This window comes from Engraulis encrasicolus, chromosome 10 (assembly GCF_034702125.1).
Source record: "Engraulis encrasicolus isolate BLACKSEA-1 chromosome 10, IST_EnEncr_1.0, whole genome shotgun sequence".
Taxonomy (NCBI): Eukaryota; Metazoa; Chordata; class Actinopteri; order Clupeiformes; family Engraulidae; genus Engraulis; species Engraulis encrasicolus.
Window position 1 is genome coordinate 20,929,371 of NC_085866.1, and position 23,897 is coordinate 20,953,267.

Here is a 23,897-nt window from a genome sequence, read left to right on the forward strand (position 1 = left end):
AAGCACTACAAAAACATGTTGACCCATTACGTCAAACAGGATTATAATATGCGCCTTAAACTAACAGTAATACAGCCTTCACTGGTTCGTGACCTTGCTTTTGTTTTGCCTTGCCTTTTTAAAATTGGGTTATTAATCAATCGATTGTTGTCTTTTATGCACTCAGGATCTTCTGGAGTGAGGAGCAGCAGTTCTGAGGTTTGCAGCAGGAATCTGAGAAAACTTCTTGCCGTCTGGGGGAGATCTCACTTGTGCAAGGCTCCTCTCCTCTCTTCAAGCACACTTGTCATTTCCTGCCTTTCTGGCCTTCATTTATCCCACCTTGATCCTCACTCCTCCCTCCTTTGCTTCTGTGCTGATGGGATGGATTCCTCCATTTGCACGGCGCTCAAGAAGATGGTATCCACGTCAACCTTGTAGTTACTTACAGGTCTAGCAACAAGTAGGCTGAGAAACGGGCCAGCGTGAGTGGCTAGCATTCAGCTAAGTCAGCCGTCTTACCAGGTGCTGGTATTTTGAGCTCTATCTTTTTTTTTTTCAAAGGCTGTCATATGCAAACACATTTTTGAAGGACAAACGAAAACAGAGAAAGCTATTTTATCTGCATATTGTTCCTTTTTGCAGAGCCATATCTTAACATAAACAAATGCTCATGGATGCAGTTAGGCTTGGTCAGAGGCCATCTTTTTTCCTTCCCTGTTCCTGTTCAGTTTCAAAGGTTGATTGGGTTCGTAAAGCTGTATTTCCACTCACTTCCTTCCAATTCATCAAGAATATGGACTTACATGTATGCAGATTTATTTGAATATTCGTAGGATTTTTTTTCTTAAAATCTTTGTTGGTCTGATATTTATTTTGGATTAACATTTGGGGGAATTTCCAAAATCTTTACCTGATTACTGACATAGAATAAGTGTTTAGATGGCCCTATCCCTAATGTAAGGAGCAATAACGTGCTTAGATACAGTGTATCAGCAAAGCAGGCTTACCAAGCAGGATTTGGTCATTTATTTGGTCAAGAGAATACTGGTGATTATTTGATATGAGTGTGTGGTTGTGCGTGGTTGGAAATGCCATGCAAAGAGAGTATTTTTAAAAATGGGTTAGAGCAGAAAGTTTAGGCATTTAAGTCAATTGGGCCTCATTTTGTAAAATATAATCTTGCACTAGAAGGAATATGTGTCATGGAAATACCAGTGTGAAGGAATGTGACACATTTATATTTAACTGATAAGCTCTGTTCATATTCATGCAAAGATGTGCAGTTTTTTGTAGAGGGCATCATTGTTTTATATGCTGAAGGACAATTGTCATTATTAATAGCAAATTTTGCACCAATATGGTTGCTCAGACAGCACAAACAGCTATATACACACGTTATGTCAGCCATTTCTCTTTTAAGTTGTTCCTCATCCCTTTGTTTCTAATAACTTCCTCGAGCCTCACCACTGAAATGGTTTCACTTCTCGATCATAGACACTGGTAGAAGGTGCATGTGTGTACATGTTAATGTATCCTCTGATGCCCTTGCTGTTTCGATATGAATAGTTTTAGTTCACTGTGCCCCCTCCACCCCAAAAACTGAATTAGAAAAGAAATTGTGAAGTCTTCCTACCAATTTTGACATTGTCTCCCCAAATGCTTAGTGTTCTTTTTCCATTGTTTTCAATGGAAATTAAGAAAAAAATGCTGATTTAGATATTAATGTGACTTTCGTACTCAAGTTAGACTACTTTCCCCTTGTCAGCTCTCATGTTGTAATATTTTTCAGCTGGCAAGTTGTATACGGTACAATTTGTGTTCCTGAAGCAGGAATGCCCCACTGCATGTATGTACATACTACTGTCTGGATGTGGTCAAACAAGTGCCTGACTTGGAGGTATGGTGTGTGCCTTCACAAGTGGTGTAATGCTCCTGTTAAATTATTGACGATGGGTATCAGGTCTGTGTGCCCATCCCCTTGTATTCTGTTTCCAGTGGAACTCGTCACTTGTCACACATAACTGTAGAAGGTTTTGCATACGAAGCAAAAGACGCCTAGCATCTCATTCGGTCTGCCTCACTGAGTTTTCCTTTGTACATATTGGCCAACCCCAAGTCATACGACTACTGCAATTAGAAACAGATACCTGAGAACTGGGGTTGGCTCTGAGAACACCCCTCCCCCACAAAAAAAGCAATGGTCGCATCAAAAGCGAAGATGGCCTCTTGTCTGTCATTCTTTAAAGCAATATTTTTCTCACTGGCATTAACATTTTTTGTAACCGTGGCAGCCCAGTTACATCAGATGAATGTAAGCTAATTCAGTTGTAGCTCCGGTTTCCTACTGACGACCCAGTTTCTTCCTTTCCCCTTATTGTTTTTGCACAATAGTTCTGGTTGAAATGATTGCAGTTGCAGTTGGTGTGTTGATTTTTGAAGGGTACACATACAATATGCTCCTTGGTAAACTGGAATCGGGAAGATGTGTGGTTTGTCTTGCCGTTTTAAAATCAATGTATATAAGCATTCAATGTCACCGCTCTGTAAATATTCAGCTGCTCTGAGTTTGTATCAGCTGCTCTTGTTCTGTATATTGGAAGGAAATTTTGCTTTGGTTGAAGAAAAATAAATTAATGTGTCCCTTTTGTGCCGTTTTAATTCTTTGAATTATTTAAAAGTATTGTAAATGTTCAGATAATATGCTACTTCAAGAAGCTTCTGAAGGCGCCTCTTTTCCATTAGTGCTTCCCTACCCTCACCAACACTTTCCCACACCCTGACAGGATGTTGTTTTGTCTACCTTAGTTTGCATTCCATGAAAATGCAACTGTCGGGTAATGGTTAGAAAAGCCAAGCCGCCCACCTGGGAAACTCCTATTGTCATTGTGACAACACTCCACAGCACACAAGAGTTCACGGCACATAACATTGCACACAAAGAAATTGCATTTATGCCACACCCGTGCAAGGGGGCAGCCCCCAATGGTGCCCCAAGGGAGCAGTGCAGCGGGACGGTACCATGCTCAGGGTACCTCAGTCATGGAGGAGGATGGGGGAGAGCACTGGTGAATTACTCCCCCCACCACCAACCTGGCGGGTCGAGGGTCGAACCGAAAACCTTTGGGCTTCAAGTCTGACGCCCTAACGGCTTACCCATGACTGCCATTAGGGAGTTGGACTGTAGATCACAGGATGGAGGTTCAAAACCCCAACCTTACCAATCCCTTCCTCCCTCCAAAGCTGAAGTGCCCTTGAGCAAGGCACCTATTCTGACGCTCCTCCAGGTACTGTAACCGATACCCTGTTATACTGTATCTGAAGGTCGCCTGGATAAACGCGTCAGCTAAGTGTTATGTAATGTAATGAAATCCTTTTGTCACACTTGCTCCAACCCCACTCGAAATATACAATGTAATGAACCCATTTCTGGGCCCCCTTTCTCCCTGGGACAGGGACAACAGACCCCTTTGTCCCCCCCTGCCATTAAGTAAATGAAGAAAAAGATTTTATGCAGATTATAAATAAGAATTTATATCACCCTTTGTCCGGGACTTTGATACGAGACAAACAGGCTCCTCTACCACCTGAGCCACCACTGCCCCACACAGCCACATCTGCAGGTTGTTCATAATCTCTTTTATAGGTAACTTAATACAGTATTAAAAGTACATGCGGAGTAAAAATGTAATGTGTAAACCAAATCTTAAAAACTATAGTACAAAGTAGTATTTATTTTGCAACAGTATTAGTTACGAAAGTGACCCTCTGTAAGGAGTGCAACATTTGCATCAGCACACAATTACAATAATTCAGTCCAGTTTCAGATTTAACATTCTGTATTGTCGACGACTCATACCCTGTAGAGAAAATTGCCCTCTGAGTCAAAGTATTCTCTCCCACTCTTCACTACCAAAGGACTTTTCTCTGTCACAGTTTGTGATAGCTGCTGTAATTCAGACTCTGTCAATGTAACTCCATCCCACGTCTCTTCACCACCATCTTCAGAATAGCTTCCCTCTTCAAACTTCAACTCAGCCATCTTTTCAGCCATCTTGACACTGTCATTTTTATGATGCAAAGGTACTGTGCTCATCACAGAACCAGTTCTCAGGGCAGTTGACTGTGGTGAGGGCCTCAGGGAATCAACAGACGATCCCTTCCCTACATGTGTCATTTTTCCTTTGGCCGCAGCAGTCACCACCACCTGGCTCTGACTAGTAGAGCCCCCCAGAGCTCCAGTGGGTCCCGCAGTCAGGGTGTTCTGTGTGCTGGGTGTAGTAGACAACTTTTTACTAGGCTGCGCCAAAGTGATGTCCTCAAGACTTGGTTGCTGCTGTTGCACCTTAGCCAGTTTCATTCGGGTGCTGGGTGCAGCAGGCAACCTCTTCTGAGGAGAATGCACCACAGGGCCTTCCTCAAGACCCAGGTACCGTTGCTGCTCAGGCAGTGTGATCTGGGTGCTGCTGCTGGGTGTCGGGAGTGTTTTGGGCCTCTGAACATCGCCGGTGCCATCTGCAAGGGTCGGCTGTTGCTGCTTAGCCAACACGGTGTGATCTTGCCTCACCCTCTGTTCGGGGGCAGGAGTGAACTTGCTGCGGAGTATCCGGGAGATTTCGTCAGGCGTGACGGAGAAGCCCTCTGCGAGACGACCCACAGTCCACTCCTCTGGGGAATCCTGCTTCAGAAACCTGATGGAAACAACATGTTTTAAAAATGTTTTGTTCAGTAAGGAATGCAATGAATAAGAGGTTCAACTGCAACCAGTCAGTTCAAGACCAAAAAGGTCAGCCGAAGGGCAGGGAGCCAAAACAAGTTTGTAACACAAGTGTTCTACCACAATGCTTAATATCCATTGTATCCATATGTTTCAGGCATACATAGCTGACATTTAGTTCATCAAAAAGATCATTCAATGACCTCTGAATCTTGAGAATGGCCTACCTGATTTGTTCAATGGCATCCCAAGTAAGTTTCCTTTCTGGTGCTCCCTTGGGCCTCAGTTGCCTTTTGATTTTGTGGAATTTAACAGTTTTCTGTTTTCTCTTTTCCTCTCTGCAATTAAAAAAACCCCCAAGGTTAGAAGGTGCCACTGGGTAAAAAAAAAAACCCTGACAGAATATCATTCTCCTCAGTTGCATCACATAAGCTTACCTGATCACCGCCTCAATCTGAGACTCCACATCATCTGGATCTAAGCCATCATCGTTCGTCCTTTGTTTCTGTGAATGTCTGGGGCCGAAAGCATGGTTTTGATTCCATCTGCGCAAGTCGTGGCTAGCTGGCCTTGATGTAAACACTGACAGGGGGACACTGTCCACTTTCAAGATCACAGAGCGAAACAGTCTTGACATGAGCATTGTTGAGCATCAGCTGGCTTCTGACAAGTTGAATCCAAAAGGTGTTGCAATAGACCGTTGGTTCTGTGGAATAAGACATTGAATGTTGACCATTTTATTCTACATGGGACAAACTGACAATCAGATGAGAGCAGTTGACGCTGCCCATGTGTGATAGCATGCCTTTGACGTAGCTGAAGTATACCGGTACCTGTGTCATTCGCCGTCCCGAAAGGCAGTTGGATGAGTTATCCTTTCATTCACAAAATCAGAAAGTGTTTTCATTCACGAATTTGAGCTAGCAAGTACTAACATAGTATTTTGAGGAGTGAATCGCAACGCCTCTGTAATCAACCCACATTTTACGTGCTTCCGCCTTTACCCGGAAACACAGTGAGCTGTAAGCTCTGTGATTGGCTGCAGGAAGGTTGGAAGAAGTTGTCACTGCTCTGTTACAATTTACTGTTTAATTATATTAGAAAGTATATAGTAGACCATAATTCGATTACAGTTTCATGATATTGTTGAACTTGGTCAAACCTCACTCTCAGAAATTTACTGGACAATGCAAATGTGCTATAAACCCGTCTTATTTCCTCACTAGGCGCCTATGCCCCTTTGTCCCGTGTTGAATGGACTCGTTACATAGTTGTTACATAGGTGTTACATAGTTGCACTATAGGTTCAGGATGTAATGTAACAGTTGAGGACTGAAAACACTGTATCAAGCTCTGAATGTATCCACAGAGGACTGTATCAAGTCCCAAGAGGTCTGAACGCTGCGCCACTATCTCTTTTTCCAGGTCAGAATTCGGCGTCCACGTGACCACCGAGGTTCTTATTAGCGCCATTTTCTCTGCACACTCTGATGATTGGGTTTTTGAGATCTACGCTGGAGCCAATCAGAGGATAACCGGACAGCCGAGAAACGGTAAAAGGGTGCACGGCTTGAAAGGGATGGTAGCTGACAACACGGATTGGTTTGTCATTGACCAACCAAATTACTAATTCTGCAAAATACAGAAATTGAAACGGTAACGTGAGACGAATACAACAACCATCGGCATGGTCAAACAACAGTGGTGTCTCAGTAAAGCTACACAAAATGGCCAAGGGTTAGCAAGCAAGTTAGCTGTAAAATACAACGTTGCTAGCTAGTTAGCAAGACGTGCCGTTGTTCTTTGTTTGAGGACCACGGCCAAGTAATTCTTGCTGGACTGTGGTCACATTTCGAGCTATCCCATGCTGCTCAGTGAGCAGTGAGGTTAAACTACTCATAATTCCTCTGATCGATGTGAGCCAGCGTACTCGAACGAGCTCAGAATAACCTTTCTATTGGACTTTTGGTAATAGGAGCTAACCGTAGGCGAAGGTTTGTTTGTGTTGCCTCGCACAAAAGCAGTAGCAGCTAGACTTCAGACTCTTAGTGGGTAGATGTGGCCTTACAGTCCTGGCATTTTTGGTCATATCGAGTCGAAATTATCTGAAGTAGAATCTATCCAGCTAACTACAGACGTTTATTTTGCAAGAATCCCAAACACGTTTCCAGGTGGATTCGCAGAATCCATAAATCAGACCATAGGCTTTTCCAAATATCGTTCCTCCCCCGAGCGTGCTAAGCAGTGCTATCTCTTCCAGTGGCTCTGTGTATGACTACGACTATTACCTGTCAATTATGTGCTTTGTTGTTCTTTTTTTTGCATGCTGCTACTTACCTGATGAAATTCCATTGACGTTGTCTGCTACCTTTCCACAATAACTGGCAAACGCTCACTAGAGCTCTAGCTGACATTAGCTTCCAGGAAAGACAGTTCTTCAGTTGCATCCTACAAAGCCCCTATGGACACCTGGATGTTGCCAACACAGAATAAACTGTATTGTATGGTCATGATCGTTTCTCAATCTCATAAAAAGGTGTTAACGCCCTCCATGTCTATTCGTCAGTCATATGGAATCTTATTGCTCTATGTTTTTTTCTGCTTCTTCTTTTTACTATGTTGTGATGTTTTTACATGTGATATGGATCCCCTTGGGTCTGGAATAAAGAACTGAATTATTGTTCTTGTCTCATCCCAGGTAGAGAATTCTGAAGAGGGTCATGGAGCAATACACTACCGCCAACAGCGGGGAGCAGATTGTAGTCCAGGCGACCAATGGACAGATTCAGCAGCAGGTATGAAGGAATGATCAAAGTTAATTCAAGTTAATTAACTAACAGCAAACACGAGATTTGATCAATAGCACAAGTGTATGCAACTGTACTGCCTATCCACTGACCCAAGAGTGTCCTGAATGTTTTTGTGTGTGCATTATGAAACGAGTCATTTGGTCTTTGTTTTGTTTTGTGTGGTGTTTGTGTTCTGCATTGGATAAGGCTAACTGTAGAGACGTTCTAAAACTGGAAACTGTTTTGTGTGTGTGTGTGTGTGTGTGTGTGCGCCAGCCAGGGAAAAGACAAGTTGTTTCTTCATTTGTAATGTTGACCCATGTAACGTCACTGGGCCTGTTTGAAATCGTCGAGCTGGCTAGCCAGTGACTGGTTTTCAGCAGTGCATTCTGGACATGAACTAATGACATTTCTGGACTGAATGTTATACCACTCTGTACCTGCTCATGTGACACGGGCGTTCGTTCAGGCAATAGTGTTAATAAACGCCATCACGTTTTGACACCTTGCTCCAGTTGCTATTTCACAAGTTCAGCATGCACTGTTATCAGCCAGCCGTTCACCTAACATCCATAGAAAGCCAAACTGTTTCCAACGAGCCCAGTGCGATGAGCCAGGTGGGCGTCGCTGATTTGAGTAACCCAACGTTGGTGCGGTTGTCTGCAGGCGCAGGGCACAGTGACTGCTGTGCAGCTGCAGGCCGAGGCTCCCGTTGCCACGGCGGCGGGCCAGCAAGTGCAGACACTCCAGGTAGTGGTGTGAACTCTGACCCCTGACCTCTATGACCTATGACCTCCAGCTCCTCCGTCGCCTTCTGTTCTGCATGCAGCTCTCTCAATAGGCTGAATCCAGAATGTTCACTTGTACACAGTACTATGTAGGGAATGGATCAATTCCAAGTCGAGCCCTGTGCAGTGAACTTGTGTGTGTGTAAGCTTAATAGTGAACATGTGCACATTTTGGACACAGCCTCAGTGTATGTGCTGTAAGCCTCCCGGCCAGCATGCTTTTGAGTTGATGCCCATCCTGTCATGACAGAAAACAGAGAATTATGGCGAGCAAAGAAAGGACAATGGACAAATGTGTGTTTTCAAGCTTTCTTTGTCTTGTTTATTGACCTAAGTGCAGCTATGAATAGAGCTAGATGTGTTTTTTTTCTTAAAACCATCCTCAGTTTCTCGAAGCATAATCTAGTGAGTGAGAATCTGAGAAAGGCTTTGGGGTCGAAACGCATCTGTCAGATAGTGCTTTCAGGTCAATGCAACACACAAGAGATGACTTGAGAGAGTATGTTTGTTCAGTTTTACTACTGTCATGACTCCGCCTTATGGGCATGATCAGACATGCTGGCAAGAGTGCACAGTCAGTCCGGTGCCATAGTACTTCCATTCACAAGCAGACGCCACAGTTACAATTGGATCCATGCAAATTGTCCTCGGACCTTGTCAGCAGCCTTTTGAGCTGTGGTTTGTGGTGGTGTGTGCTCAGCTGTGCACCTGTGCAACACAAGTGGCTTTCGGCATGCTTCTTTTCACTGTGTGTGTGTGTGTGTGTGTGTGTGCGCGCGCATACATACATGGTATCTGTTTGATTGACGGCATGGTCACTCATGTCATGGATACAAGTCTTGTCCGCACTGCATCTTGTCTGCACTACATAAGCTGCATGTGTACTGTATGTGATGTAAAGTGGCTATGTGTTGCGCATCCATGCATCATCACATTTGTGAATATTTCAGTTTAAGCACTTCTCTCTTACCTCTGGACAAGCTACCTTTCGTTTTGCCCTTACAACCACAAGTTTAACAGGAAACTTTATTTCCCACCCAAGCGCTTTTGAGAAACAAGTATCCCAGAGACTGAATACATCGTATTGGTTTTGAAATGTATCATTTTAATCAAATGCATTGTCTTTAGTTAGCAGAACTTGATAAATATTTTCTCATGGTAGCAGTGTTTAGATAATGTGCAATAAGAAATAACATTTACTGAATCTTGGAACAATGATCTGATTCACGACAACTAGACCAGTAGACAAAACAATGTTATCGTTCATTGTGCGTTAATCAGTACATTGTGCAGCCCTAATATTTAGTTAGGTCGCCTCCAAACATTCCCAGCACAGACGTAGACTGAGCTGGTCATTATCATATCTTGTCATCAGTCTTCAGTACATTGTGAAGCCCTAGGTACATTTACTCCAAACATGCCGTCGCCCCGTGCAGTTTTCCGACATTCATTTCCCACCACAGGTCTTGCACTGAGCCGGTCGCCCTGTGTAGTACAGTGCAGCGCAACAGTAACTCATTATCTGAAAAGGAGAGGCTGGAGCACACTGCAGCTTAGTTTTCAAGACCATATGCTGTGCACACACCCGACTAAAATTTCGGTGTTGCTACACCTTCTTCAGAGACTCCGAAGAAGGTGTAGCAACACCGAAACATTAGTCGGGTGTGTGATCAGAATAAAGTCTTGAAAACTAAGCTGCAGTGTGCTCCAGCCTCCTGCAGTGTGCTCCAGCCTCTCCTTTTCAGTGATGTCTTTCCCACTGTGATGCACCTGCAAGCTGGGGGATGATGCGTAGAGTCCCAATTCTACAGTGACTCCTTACCCCTCTGTACATCTGTCTCTGTGCTTCCGTACGGTGCTGCATGTGAAAACCACCACCACCACCCACTGCTGAGTTTGCACCCAGATGAGGTCACTCACTCACCCTATTGCCTCCCCCCACACCCAATGCTGACCTCCTCTCTCCTTGGCTGCCCCTCCACCCCCCTCCTTGCCAGGTACAAGCGCAGCCCCTGATGGTGCAGGTGAGTGGAGGCCAGCTCATCACGTCCTCCGGCCAGCCCATCATGGTACAGGCCATGGGGGGCCAGGGACAGACCATCATGCAGGTGCCCGTGTCGGGAGCACAGAGCCTACAGCAGGTAAGCAGTTCTGGATGTGGTGGGTGGGGAGGCGGTAGAGGAGAGTAGGCATGGAAGACGATGCGTAGAATACAGTACAGCATATATTTATAGCACAGTATTACAAAATGCATATATATACACATACATACAAGCAAGTTGCGATGGGGGTGGGTGGGGAGTTGGTAGAGGAGTGTAGGCATAGAAGACAATGTGTAGAATACAATACAGCATATAAGTACACGCATATATATACATATATATATATATACACATATATATACACATTCACATACAAGCAAGTTGCGATGGGGGTGGAGAGGTGATAGAGGAGTGTAGGCATGTCTGTTTGTGGTGGAAATAGTCATGATTATTTTGATGAATAGTAAATGCACCCAACAAGCTCATTTATTTATTTTTTATCTTAGCATTACATTACAATTAGCTTACGCTCATCTCATCCATTTAGGTTATTTTAGATTTTAAGCAATAATTGTAATGTGATGAAACAAGGCAAGAATGTAGAATTGAGTGAATTCAGTGTATTCTGCAGAGTTTTGTAATAGTAATGGTTACTAGTCTAAAGTTGTCATGGTTCTTATCCGCCCTTCTCTCCTCCACTGTAGATCCAGCTGGTGCAGCCGGGTCAGATCCAGCTGCAGGGCGGCCAGACGCTACAGCTGCAGGGCCAGCAGGGCCAGGCACAGCAGATTATCATCCAGCAGCCACAGGCAGCCATCACCGCAGGGCAGAACCAGGTGAGGACACACACACACACACAGCAGATCATCATCCATCCACATTAAGGATAGACTGATATTTATATCGGTATCGGGCCGATATTTGCATATTTTAAGTGTATCGGTATCGGCCGATACGCGTGTGGTTTTGGCCGAAACGCAATATTAATTATTTTATGTCATTCAGGGTTTTTTTTTTTAAAGCACCAAGACACTTAATTTTTTTTATTACTTGATTGTTAGACATTACTTGATTGTTAGAGTGGGTGTTTAAATGTTACAAGTTCTACCTCAGTTTGATAATGTTAAAGGAATGTTTATTTTTAACTTGAGACCTGGAAAATTTGTCAAATTTTTACCTTTTTTTACCCATATCGGCCCCAAATATCGGGTATCGGAAATCGGGTATCGGCCAAGGGTGATGACAAAAAAATCGGTATCGCATCGGCCATTAAAAAACCTGTATCGGTCGACCCCTAATCCACATACTATACTACACACACACACACACACACACACGGTTGCTAAATTTTGCATACAAAATATTAGCTATTCACTGTTGAGTGGCTGGTAAAAAAAAACTTTTTTTGTCTGTGTAGCTGGGTATGGATAAGCTCCATATTTTTGCATGCACAGTCCCATGACCTTTATATTGTGTGTGTGTGTCCGTCCGTCCGTCCGGAGACGGAGAGGTCATATTTATCCATAGACAATATTGGACTGACTAACTGTATGATCATCCCTCTACAACTCTGCTGTGATTTCCATCAGCATTTGAATCTGTGTAACTTTTAATGTGCTGCGATTCAAATAAAAGTACTAAACTGTGTGTGTGTGTCTGTGTGTGTGTTCCATCCCCTTCCTCTCTCAGGGCCAACAGATCACAGTGCAGGGGCAGCAGGTGGCACAGACGGCCGAGGGCCAGACCATCGTCTACCAGCCGGTTAACGCAGACGGAACAGTCCTGCAACAAGGTACACACACACCTGCCGGCCATAACTGTTATGCAATGCCTGAACACATGGCATGCTGTACTGTATTTGGTAACAGGCTTTACTTACCATCATGCCATGATACTTTGTATTTCTGTGATTTTTTTGATTGCCTAGCTATTTTTATCACTTAATATTGGACTGTAAAACATTTTGTAGATTTTTTTCAGTAGCAGAGAATTTTTTTGTAGTGGGCAATATAACCTCCTAATTTCGTCTTCCTTGCAACCATTCTAACTCGTGATTTGCCTTTAATAGTGTTCACTTAAGGAATATTTTCAAAACATTCAATCAAGATTAATACAATAAAAATCAATGTTTCTCTCTCTCTCTCTCTCTCTCTCTCTCTCTCTCTCTCTCTCTGTGTTTTCGTAGGGATGATCACCATCCCGGCAGGCTCCCTGGCCGGTACCCAGATCGTGCAGGCAGGGGGCGCCAACACATCGACTACCAACAGTGGCCAGGGCACTGTCACGGTCACCCTGCCTGTCTCCGGCAACATGGTTAATGCTGGCGGGGGAATGGTCATGGTAAGACCTTCCAATGAGGTACCTTGAATGTTTTTACCTAATACCCCTAGTAGCAAAATCACCAAAATGGGGGATGGCCTGGAGTTAGCACACCTAATGTAATATATAATTTACTTTAATTATCACTTTTCTTACCTATCACTTTCCTCCTCCTCCTCCTCCTCATGGGCTGTATCTGTTTTCACTATTGAACTTTTACAATCTTTCATTTCGCAGTCTTTCCATGCTACATTCTTGCTCATAAAAATAATGAAAGCTCTTTTTTGATAGTTGCTATTCTTTTAATTTCCTGTCTGCATTTTGCAATTTCCAATATCTTTTGCTATTCAACTTGATGCAATGCAACTCATGAATTTTAATTCCTGCATGTCACTCTTTTAACATTTCATGACCTTTTTCTTATCCACTGTTTCAGATTTTTTATATCTTGTAACAGTGGCTTTTCTTGGAACACACCTTATTTAAGTATAAAAACTAATCTATGTCTTGTCTTTTTCTGTGTCTCTCTCCTCATGCCTTCCCTCCCATCACCACCACCACCATCGCCTGCTGTTCTAGATGGTACCAGGGGGTGGCGCTGTGCCCGCGATCCAGAGGATCCCTCTGCCGGGGGCGGAGATGCTGGAAGAGGAGCCTCTCTACGTCAATGCCAAGCAGTACCACCGCATCCTGAAGAGGAGGCAGGCGCGAGCCAAGCTGGAGGCCGAGGGCAAGATCCCCAAGGAGCGCAGGGTGAGTTGGGGTGGGGCGGGCCATGGGTGGTTTGATATGATATGAGATGATTGACAGCTGCAGACGACCAATTCACAGCTGTTTTTCAGGTCAGTGATTCTCAAACTGTGGGCCCGGGCCCACTGGTGGGCCTTGAAAGTATTCCAAGTGGGGCCTTGAAATCATGTTCTAAAAATCAAAAAAAAAAATTGTGTGGGTGGCTGTTGACTCTTTATTTGAGCTTTATTGTTTTATTGGGTCAGAGGTGGGCCCGAGCATTTGTGAAATTTTTAAGTTGGAAAGTTTGAGAATGTTGGGAAGGCTTGGGAACTCCTGATGTAGGTGATAAGATGCCACAGGGTGAGTGGGCAAGGCAATAGTTGATATGCAGGGCTGATGGTATTCAGGCTCGGTAGGGTTTGTCATGTCAAATAAAATAAAGCCATCAGGGCTTAACTATTTCTTTTTTTTTGGAAGGATTCAGGCTCAGGACCTATGTTCTACTATCGGGTCTACATATAATTGGCAGCTATCGAATGCCAGTGGGCATTGCTTGGTGACAAAATCCCCAACGAAGACCAAGTGAATGGGTGGTGCATGGGTGATATTATTGAAAGGCCAATGTGCTCTGCTAAGTTGAAGGATCCCAAAAAGTGCAGGGTGAGTGAGTGTAGCCCATGAGAGATGCTTGACCGCCATAGAGGGCCAATGGGCTGTGCTTGATGGAAAGACCCCTTTACAGTGGGTTTACATACAGTGTCCAATCTCGCCCTCCAACCCGTGTCTGCAGTTCACCTAGGGAGCGCTGTCGAGACAGCAGAGGCCATAAGGCTGGCGCTAATAACTGACAATTGTGCTCGCTGTCGGCGGAAACTTGACAATATTACTGTAAGTTCTGATAAACCAATGTGGATTTAAATGAAATGTAAAATAACCTGGGAGTTATATCCTCCTGGTTTCTTACAGCTTTGGCATTTATGAGTCAGGCTCCGCTAGCATCTTGCTAACAAAATTGGTGTACGGCAGTCGTGATCACAGCAATGCAGCCGGACGACCAATCCAAACGCAGTGTGTGAAGACACTCGTTCAAGTTCAAGTACTTTTATTTGTCACATACATGGTAATTGTAGTGAAATGATGATGAGGTCATCAGCTCTGCATCTTAAAAATTAAAAATTAAAGAAGTAAAGTAAAAAAGGAAATAAAAGGTGAGAAATAAGTTAAAGAAAAAAAAACAAAGAAAATTATTATTTTAAAAAGTCTCTGTTCAGCAGTCGCACTGCCTGGGGGTAAAAACTTTTCCTCATTCTTTCTGTTCTGGCCTGAATGGTTCTGAGTCGTCTGCAGGACTTAAGTAGGGTGAACATGTAAGAGTTGGGGTGTGAGACATCCTGCATAATCTTCCTAGCCCTGGCTCTCACTCTCTTAGTGTAAAGGCCCAAGAGTCCTGGAAGGTTGGCACTCTCTGTAGGTCCTTCTGTTGTTGTTGTGTGCAGCTTCCAAACCAGGCCGTAAAACAGCCTGTTAACACACTTTCCACCGCTGATGAATAGAAGGTGGTCAGGATGGGAGTGGAGACCTTAAACTTCCTCAGTAGGCGGAGAAAGTACAGCCGCTGCCTGGATTTTGCTGTCAGGTGTTGAGTGTGTTGTGACCAGGAGAGGTCCTCAGTCAGGTGTAATCCCAGGTACTTGTAATTTGAGACCCTCTCCACAGGCTCCCCGCTGATGGTAAGTGGCGTGTATGCCCTGCTCTGCACCTTCCTGAAGTCCACTACCATTTCTTTCGTCTTGCTGACGTCATATTGACAATAAAGACATATTTTACAAATATCCAGGGAGTTTAAACATTCAAACTAAGTGCTGTTTGAAAGGATAATGTATCCTGCCTTTGGGGAAAATAAAATGAAACGATGATACCAGTTCTCTCCCAAAGCAATGGCAGCATCTGTGATTGAGCTCCATGGGACCCCATTCATTCTAACAGCCTCTGCACTGTCTGGATGGCGCCACTTAGTGGACAGTACCACCCGGAAAAAGTAGCGAGATTCCTCTCTCGTACTACCCATAGACCCTCTCTGATCCCATCAAGCAGAGGAAAGAACTTTTCCATATCTTACCATGGGTCCATTCCAATAAGTGACCTTGCGTCCTCCACTTGTGCTTGTGGCCTCGCCCTGCCTCCTGGCCCCTCCTCCGTGGAGAAAATAATAAAGTTTCCCAGCTGTCGGCCCTGCCACAACAACTTTTGGGGGGACTGTTTTTCATTCACCATCCAATTTGCAAATGAGAAAATGACTTGACAATTGAGCTTTTGCAAGATAGAAATTGAATAGAGATTGAAATGTAATGCTGTTGTCCGTGATGTCATCATGACATTACTTCCTGGTACAAGGCCACAAGCACAAGTGGAGGACGCAAGGTTGCATATTGGAATGCACACCATGTGTTAAACCAGGGGTGGGGAACCTTTTTCATTCGAGGATCCACTTCAAATTACTCCAAGGGCAGTAAAAGTCCTCTGAGCGCCGTATTATGAACACAAACCATGATTTCCCCCTGCACTTTAGGCCTACATTGAAGGCAGCCACCTTTAAAACAGACCCCAACTTCCGTAGGTCCCCTGAATATAACTTGATTGTATTGCAAATGTAATTTCTAAGATTCCTTTACAAAATGTCATATTTCATGTGAAGCTGCATAACATTACAATTATGTCTGGGGCTGGATAAAACGGGTAAATGGCCTTTAACATAGTTCCCCACCCCTGTGTTACACGAACGAACCTGCTGACGTCCACGTTGTCGTCACGGTTTGCAGAGGGGAGAAAAAAAAAGTATTTTTCGCTCTACATTGCAAACCAATTTTCAGGTTCCTGAACGCTCAGTCTTGTGGTGTGAACACACCAGCCGGTTCGATATTAGGTGCGGGCACAGTTTTCTGTCGGCCTGAATGCGCCTGAAGAGAACAGAGTGGGTGGGTGGTTGGGGCCCAGAGAGCACAAATGATTGACAGCTGTAGAGCAGTGCTAGATAGTAAAATCTAGGGCGCATTCAGGCCGACTGAGAACTGTGCCGGTGCCTGTTCCGGTACCTTATCGCGAACTGGCTGTTGTGTTCACGCCACAGATTTAGCGTTCGTGAACTAGAAAGTTGGTTCGCAATGTGGACCGCAAAATACTTTTATTTTTTCTCCGTGAACCGTGACTGCAACATGGGCGTCAGCAGGTTCATCCGGGTAACACAGTCACGTGCAGAACAAGTTCGGAGCGCGGTATGAACACGGGCGGTTCACAGATAAGCACTTTGGTGCCGAACGTAACTGGTGCAGGCACCGGCACTGGCTCCGTTCTGGTCGGCCTGAAAATCCTCAAGGAGTAGACCGAGCAGGAGAGATAAATTGACTGTCTGCTATAGAAGGCCAATGGGCTGGCTGACGTATGTGGTGCTGAGTAGGATGAGTCCTTGGCGATGATTGAGTGCTGTGTAAGGCCAATGGACTGAGCTACTGTACATCTCCAAGGTGCAGGGTCAGTAGGCGTAACTCAGAGATGATTGACAGCTATACGGGGGTTTGTAAACAATCCTGTCTGCGTGTGTAGCCAGGGGTCCCTCTTCAGCCTCTGATAGTTGGAAACTGCTGTCACAAAAAAAAATTGCTCACATGCTTGGCTGCTTAGCATCCTGCCCCTCCTCACAGTGAAAATGTTTGGAAACGGGGAAACCTACAGTATCTATAGGCCATGGTTGACATAGTGGATCCAAGTCATGTTATATAACTTTTACAACTGATTCACTATACCAACTGGTCCCAATCAATACAGATCTTCAGACAGTCGAGACAGACGGAAGAGCTAGTAAATGAAATCATCTAATCTGGAATATCTATCAGAAATCGTTTCTCAGGCTGGTGTGACTGTGTCCACCTCTCGCTACAGAGAAGTAGCTTAGTGGGCTGTGATTGGTTCACCATGGGACGCTTTCGCACACCTCAGATTGAAATGATGCGACCCTCTAATCTCACCTGAGACAGGTGTGGACAACTGAAATGTTGTGAGTAATTAAAATGCAAGTGTAATGGACGGTGTACAGGCTGTTCTAAGCAGGGTTGCCAGATGTGACTGATATCCAGCCCAAAAATGCTCAAAACCCAAACCAGATGCTTAAGTCCAGCCCAATTTCAACTAAATTTGATTGACTTCTATGACCATAAATCTATAGAAAAAACAGCCCAATACCATTTTTTTGACCCGCAGTCATCCTAAACAGCCCAATTGGGTGGGAAACCGTCCAATCTGGCAACATTGGTGCTAGGTGGCAGAGGGTAAAATGCCCAAGGGAATGCAGGATGAGTGGGTGGAGTGGAGATCAGATCAGGACAGGACAGGAGAGGAGAGATGATTGACAGGTAGAGAAGTGCCGCAGCGTCTACAGGGTGCCAGCTTTGTCCTATGAGTCACCACACATTTATAATACATTACTGCAGTGCCACGCACAGCACTACTCAGTCTGGCATCAGAGCTGGACTGGAACGCTTTTGGCATAGACCAGTCCCTAATGCATACTATACAGGGCACTTTCATACCACAGTGTATATCTTGACTGGCTGAATCAGTCCACTGTCTATATCAGGGGTCCCCAAACTAAGGCCCGGGGGCCGGATGCGGCCCGCCATGCCCCTTTGACCGGCCCTCCACCTCTCTGCAGCTCACCATTTGAACTGGCCCAAAGAAGCAATCCTCACAGAGAAAAAAAAGATAAAATATATTTTTTAAATATTTTATTTTGTGTATCAACAGGCCTTCCTACAGTTTCATTTTACCAGAAGTGTCTTGTCTTCATAGTTTCTCATCTCACTGTAAACAGGCCTATCATTACTATTGTATCACTCATAAACTGTCAATCACCATATTTTTCTAACCTTTCCTTGCTATTTTTACATGGTTATTAGAAATTAAAAGCAATACCAAAAACATGTGGTATTTCAAATTGAACACCATGTGAAGTACTCACTTCTTTTGCAAATCACTTGTAAAGATGTACTATTTTGTGCTAGAAATTATGGCTATAACAGGCAGTGGCCTAGTATCCCGGCCCCTGATCACAGTCAGGAATGATAATGTGGCCCCCAGAGAAAAAAGTTTGGGGACCCCTGGTCTATATTGACGATGGACAAATGGGCCTCCCCTTCTAAACAGCTACAACGCCAATCGTATCGGCCCTTGGGGACTGCTGACCCACCGGGATAATGCCCTATTTGCCAGATTACCAGTCTAGCCGTCTCTGGCATCTTGATGGATATACTTCACAACGGACGGACGTCCTAAGAATGAAACGGATATAATTCAGAATACTTTCAGAAATGAGGCAACTCTTCCAGGAAGTGGTGCATTACATTCTCATCTCTCATCTCGGAGTAATCCAATTTCTATTCTTCATCAGGAAGTAGAACTGACCGTAATAGATGCTTTTGTTATTTTCTCACAATTGTCTGTCTGACGCGTTTTACCGGTTTCTACTCATCTGGCCACTTTTGAACAGATATCAGTGGAAGTGTTAAGTGTCTAAGGTAGTCAAACATGTCAAAGTTGACTATTTTGACTTGTCTCTCACACTGACTTTGCATCATCATTCAACATGGTCCTCAGCTGTTCTAGAGCAGTGTTTCTCAAACATTTTCAGACTGAGGACCACTTTGTCCCCCCAAAAATGTTCAGGGACCACCTGTCAACTGAATTGACAGTTGACGAGTAGCCTACTAATTTGACACTGCTAATTTCGATGCAGGTCACTTACTTTTTATTACAATTTCAAGCCTGATCTATTGTGGTGAAAATATGACTTCAGCTATGTTTAGCTTTGTAATAAAGTTACAACTATAGCCTACTGCTAGTTTGTCTTGGAAAAGTAGAAATCCCCTTGTGGATCACCTGAGTCCTGTCGCGGACCACCAGTGGTCCCCAGACCACACTTTGAGAATCACTGTTCTAGAGCGATAGATGGGAGGATTGACAATTGGATAAAGTGACATAGTGGTTTATGGGTTGACTGATACTCTTCTCCCTACTCTGACAGAAAAACCTGTACGAGTACGAAAAAACACACTAACACAAAGACAAAGCATACCAAACCCTCATACACAATAAAATTAATGTTTTTTTCTGGGACTTTGTGTGACTTTTTGACTTTGTGTGATCCCAAGGAGGCGTGTAATTAAATTTCTCTCTCCTCCTCCTTCTCCCCCCCCCCCCCTGCTACAGAAATACCTGCATGAGTCTCGCCACCGTCACGCCATGCAGCGCAAGCGAGGCGACGGCGGCCGTTTCTTCTCGCCGAAGGAGAAGGAGGAGATGGCCCTGGCTGCCGCCATGCAGGTGAGGCTCCAGCAGCAGCAGCAGGCGGGAGGAGGCGCAGGAGGAGGAGTCAAGCAGGAGCAGGACATACAGCGGGCAGTGGAGTTCTGCTCGCAGTGGCTGCCTCAGGGCACCCCTCCCCTGGCATAGGCCAGAGTGTGCACACACACACACACACACACACACACACACACACACACACACACACACACACACACACACACCGTGCCCCCCAAACAAACACCAGAGACCAAAATGCCCACCCCTAACCCCTTCATGTCCCCTTCACCCCATGCAGAGGGCTCCCCTCCCCTGGCATAGGCCACACACACACACACACACACACACACACACACTCACACACACACACACACACACACACACACACACACACACACACACACACACACACACACACACACACACACACACACACACACACACACACACAAGCCGTGCTCCTTTCCTTGGCTAAAAGGCCAGAGGCCAAAGGCCTCCCCTAACCCCTTCATACTCCACACTCACTCCTCTGGCATAGACTCACTAACACTTCCACGCACCCTTCTCCCAGAGCCCAAAGACCTCCTTCAGAAATGCCCTCATCACCTCCAATGTCCGCTGTCCTGTCTCCCTCTCCCCAGCTCCCCCATTCACAGAGCAGGGGAGTTCTGCCCGCCCCAGGGCAGCCCTCCCCTGGCATAAGCTAGTTTACACACACACACACACACACACACACACACACACACACACACACACACACACACACACACACACACACACACACACACACACACACACACACACACACACACGCACACACACACACCCTCCCACAGCCCAAAAGACCAGCCCCTCCGCAACCACTTCACCATCCTCTCTACTCATCCCCACCCTTTTCCCCTCACACAAACACACTCCACTCCCCTCACCTATGGACCATCCCCAAGACCTCCCCATCCCACCTCCTTCATACCGCCTATGCTTTGCTTTCCCTGCCCAAGGACAAACCAATCCCTTTGCACACGCACACACACACAAACATTCACACACACACACACACACTCTCTCACACACACACACACACACACACACACTCTCTCACACACTCACACTCACACACCTCTTCACTCCACCTATGGACCTGAGCCCAAAGACCTCTCCCATTTCATGCCCCTTGCGCTCTGCTCTCCGCTTTGGCATGACATGCTCCTCAGAGTCACTGCTCGAGCAGCATTCATGGGCATGTTGGCAGCTTTCTCTGTGGCTTGGAGGATTGTCCTATCTGCTTTTTTCCCTCCTTTTTAAAGAGACTTTTTTTGATCTAGTACAGCCTTATGTTGGCATGAACTGCGTGATCAGATACAAGGTTGTCTGTGGATGCAGTGGCTCACAACCTCTTAAGATTACATTCATTCACTTGTTCCTCCTACACAGTGTGACCAGGGGCTTTTGACCTGTATGCCCTGACTACTCTTGGGAAAAGTTCTGTTCCATTCCAGGCACTTGAAACTGCAGCCTCTCTTCTGCAAATAGTCATGTCACAAGTACACACCATTCCAATTGGGAGAACAAAAAAAATGTTGAATTTGACAGAAAACCTGTTGGGCACATGGTCTACCTAGTTTAGTACAGTATTACCTAAGTTACTGTGACTTGTTTTGTCTAGAAGAATGTATTTGAGTTTGAGCTGAATGCTTTTGTAACTCTTGACATTGTAAGAAATGTATTCTACTGTGAAATCGTTATGGGTGGGAAGATACCTTATTTACTGATAAGTTGCCAGAGTTGAGAGGTCTGAAAATGGCTGCACCCACAGGCAACCCCTGCCCCTTCGACTGTGCTATTTTAGCTCTTTTCTGCCAGTGCTATTTGGGCACATAATTTTATACTCCTTCTTGTGTTTTTATTTTTGTATGATTTCCCCTCAAATGCTGTATTTTTCCTTAGTTCGACCATGGAACGTGCTTACATGCTTTAAATGAAGTTGTAACAAACCGATAGTAAGACAATGCATTCATTTGTGTTCATTCATGTTTTTGTCATCTGATCATAATCGTTAATTTGCACATTTTTTTTGCCGTTCACTGTCACTTCATGGTTTGTTTTGGTCTGATTTGTGTCATTAACTCATAAATAAATGCCACAATCAACAATCTAATTATTTTTGACTTCTTTCAAATCCTTAATTGGTTGTAAGCATGTAACACACGTCCTTGAAATTTCATCCTCATGCTTTGGTGTGCTGTGCTTTTTCGCTTTGCTTCATTGCTCTACCCTGTGCTTCGCCCTGTACGTGTCAGTTGTCATCATAACTTTTTAATTGCAGATCTACTAACTTAAATATTTTTAACCTTAAAAATGCTCATGAATGTCCTCGTCTGATTCAGAAAAGTTTTGTCCAGTGCGTTGGGCTGGTAGTTCATGCCTCTAGACTGACCAAATGTGAAAAATTACAAAAAGATTGGGGGACAAAAGTCTCTGACGCAGCAATAGCCGAGTTTGAGTTTTCTGAAAAATGTGCGTTAAGAAAAACAAAAACTTCAGACATTCTCCTTCTACTTCAGTAGGTCACATCAACTAAAAACAAAGCTGGGGTGAATTTCTCGAAACCAAAGTTGCTTACTACATTAGCTACTTCGTTGCTTTCAATGCATTTTCCCATTGGCAACTACCGAAGTTGCTAACAGGCTAACAACTTCCCTTTTGAGAAACTCACCGCTGGTGAGTGAGTGATGCACAGTACGCTGATGCAGGACTCTATATTAACACCAGCCAACTAGCCAAATGCTGGTAAAAATTCAGTTTGGCTGGTAGAAACAAAAACTTTCCAGCCATTTTGACTAATAGTGAGTGTGTATTTGGCTACAAGTCAAATTGGCTAGTGATTCAAAAACAAAAAGTTAATTTATAACCCTGCACTGATTTGTCCCGCGGAGTCACGTGTTCATGAATGAGTAGGTTAGTTGTGTGTGAGTGTGTGTGTGTGAGAGAGAGAGGGAGATTATTTTCAATGTCTTATTTAAATGTTTTTAGTTAAACTGCACATTGGAGACTGGTCAAACGCAATTTCAAACTTCTGTGCTAATCCTGATGCATAGATTTTTAACAAAGTATTCTTGACTCTTGACTTGGTGTTGCTAATGTCTGGCTTCTCCCGCCCACAGGAGCAGCAGGATTCAAACCCCTCCGGAGAAGACAGCGTGGCCCAGATGATCCGAGTGTCCTAGGCCAGGGAAAAGCTCCAGCACCAGTAGTTTTCAAAGTGAGAAGTGCGCACACTTAAAATCCTTTTTGTTGTATTTTAGTATTTCACGGCAGGATTACGTTTTGACCTCAACAGTCTTCATCAGATCATCTGATGAAGACTGTTGATGTCGAAAAGTAATCCTGTCATGAAATAATAAAATACAACAAAAAGGATTTTAAGTGTGCGGACTTCTCACTTTGAAAACTACAGTTGGCCTTCGTCCTGCACCTTTTCCTGGGATGTGCACAATCCTCTCCTTCAACAAAACCTCCAGCACCGCCACAACTCCTCTCTCGTGTGTGTGTGTGCACGCGTCCCTGGAAGTGCCCCAATGCAGTGACAAAACATCACCCTCACCCCACCAAAATACGCCACCCAATCCCCAACATTGCCACAGCTCTTATGTGGATGTCTGCAAGTGCTCCAGTTGCCCTGACAACAGCCCCCCCCACCACCTCCTCCCGTCCCCCCAAACATCCAAAAGACCTGAGAGCATCACTGCCACCTCAGCCAACAAACCAACAATCAGGTTCCAGCTGATTTGGCTGCCGCCGCCCCAGTCATCCCCCCCATCTTCATCTTCAGTAAGCACTGTATCATCGAGTCAGGCCGGCGTCTTGTCGTCAGCTCCTTCTGTCTTCCTGAAGTGGTGTGATCCGTCAGCCTACCTGGAGTGTCCCTTGTCCCCTGATCTGTCATGCACGCCAGGGTGACCCCGCCCCCACCCCCACCCCCCCATGGCCATCATGCCTACAACATAAAAGAGAACATGAGAGAAATTTGACCTCTAGAAGGTCACAAGGAATGACCTTCAGAAACAAGGTCACGTGCTGTGGCCTGACAAGACTTTTGTTTCTAGTTGAAAGATAACGGCCAGAGCCTTTGATTTGATACAACAGTTTGGTTGCATTTTGTAAAACAAACTTCTATAGG

At 44.8% G+C, this 23,897-nt stretch overlaps 3 protein-coding genes across 11 annotated transcripts in view; 2 read left to right on the forward strand and 1 right to left on the reverse strand.

The window, feature by feature from the left end:
* The window catches only part of sort1b (sortilin 1b), a 30,765-nt gene extending 28,137 nt beyond the window's left edge, over positions 1-2,628 (forward strand). The window contains exon 20 of the mRNA XM_063208372.1: positions 167-2,628. Coding sequence (XP_063064442.1) covers positions 167-181 — 15 coding nt within the window. The 3' untranslated portion in view covers positions 182-2,628. The remainder of the gene's footprint in view (positions 1-166) is intronic.
* A 1,057-nt stretch (positions 2,629-3,685) lies between these two features.
* Positions 3,686-5,890, reverse strand: ngrn (neugrin, neurite outgrowth associated). The gene is made up of 4 exons (XM_063208397.1): positions 5,530-5,890; positions 5,134-5,402; positions 4,924-5,034; positions 3,686-4,670 (listed from the first exon to the last, which is right to left on the reverse strand). The coding sequence occupies exons 2-4, from the start codon at positions 5,337-5,339 to the stop codon at positions 3,833-3,835; spliced, it is 1,155 nt and encodes a 384-aa protein (XP_063064467.1). The 5' UTR covers positions 5,340-5,402; positions 5,530-5,890; the 3' UTR covers positions 3,686-3,832.
* A 274-nt stretch (positions 5,891-6,164) lies between these two features.
* nfyal (nuclear transcription factor Y, alpha, like) lies at positions 6,165-23,030 on the forward strand. Of its 9 annotated transcripts, none has more exons than XM_063208378.1 (10): positions 6,256-6,352; positions 7,395-7,491; positions 8,152-8,238; positions 10,271-10,414; positions 11,020-11,151; positions 12,005-12,107; positions 12,501-12,673; positions 13,214-13,387; positions 19,625-19,738; positions 22,882-23,030. In XM_063208378.1, the coding sequence occupies exons 2-10, from the start codon at positions 7,417-7,419 to the stop codon at positions 22,942-22,944; spliced, it is 1,065 nt and encodes a 354-aa protein (XP_063064448.1). In that variant the 5' UTR covers positions 6,256-6,352; positions 7,395-7,416; the 3' UTR covers positions 22,945-23,030. The 9 variants fall into 9 exon arrangements, with proteins under 9 accessions (XP_063064444.1, XP_063064448.1, XP_063064449.1 ...); XM_063208379.1 differs by having other exon boundaries at positions 12,501-12,655; positions 22,882-23,029; XM_063208374.1 differs by lacking the exons at positions 6,256-6,352; positions 22,882-23,030 and adding an exon at positions 6,165-6,249 and having other exon boundaries at positions 19,625-20,459.
* The last annotated feature ends 867 nt before the right edge of the window (positions 23,031-23,897 follow it).

Coding starts and splice junctions, on each gene's coding strand:
- nfyal (XM_063208374.1), top strand. CDS start 7,417: ATGGAGCAATACACTACCGCCAACAGCGGGGAGCAGATTGTAGTCCAG. Junction 12,108..12,500: donor CGGAACAGTCCTGCAACAAG/GTACACACACAC, acceptor GTGTTTTCGTAG/GGATGATCACCATCCCGGCA. Junction 13,388..19,624: donor AGATCCCCAAGGAGCGCAGG/GTGAGTTGGGGT, acceptor CCCCTGCTACAG/AAATACCTGCATGAGTCTCG.
- ngrn (XM_063208397.1), bottom strand. CDS start 5,339: ATGCTCATGTCAAGACTGTTTCGCTCTGTGATCTTGAAAGTGGACAGT. Junction 5,035..5,133: donor CAGATTGAGGCGGTGATCAG/GTAAGCTTATGT, acceptor TTTTAATTGCAG/AGAGGAAAAGAGAAAACAGA. Junction 4,671..4,923: donor GATGCCATTGAACAAATCAG/GTAGGCCATTCT, acceptor TGTTTCCATCAG/GTTTCTGAAGCAGGATTCCC.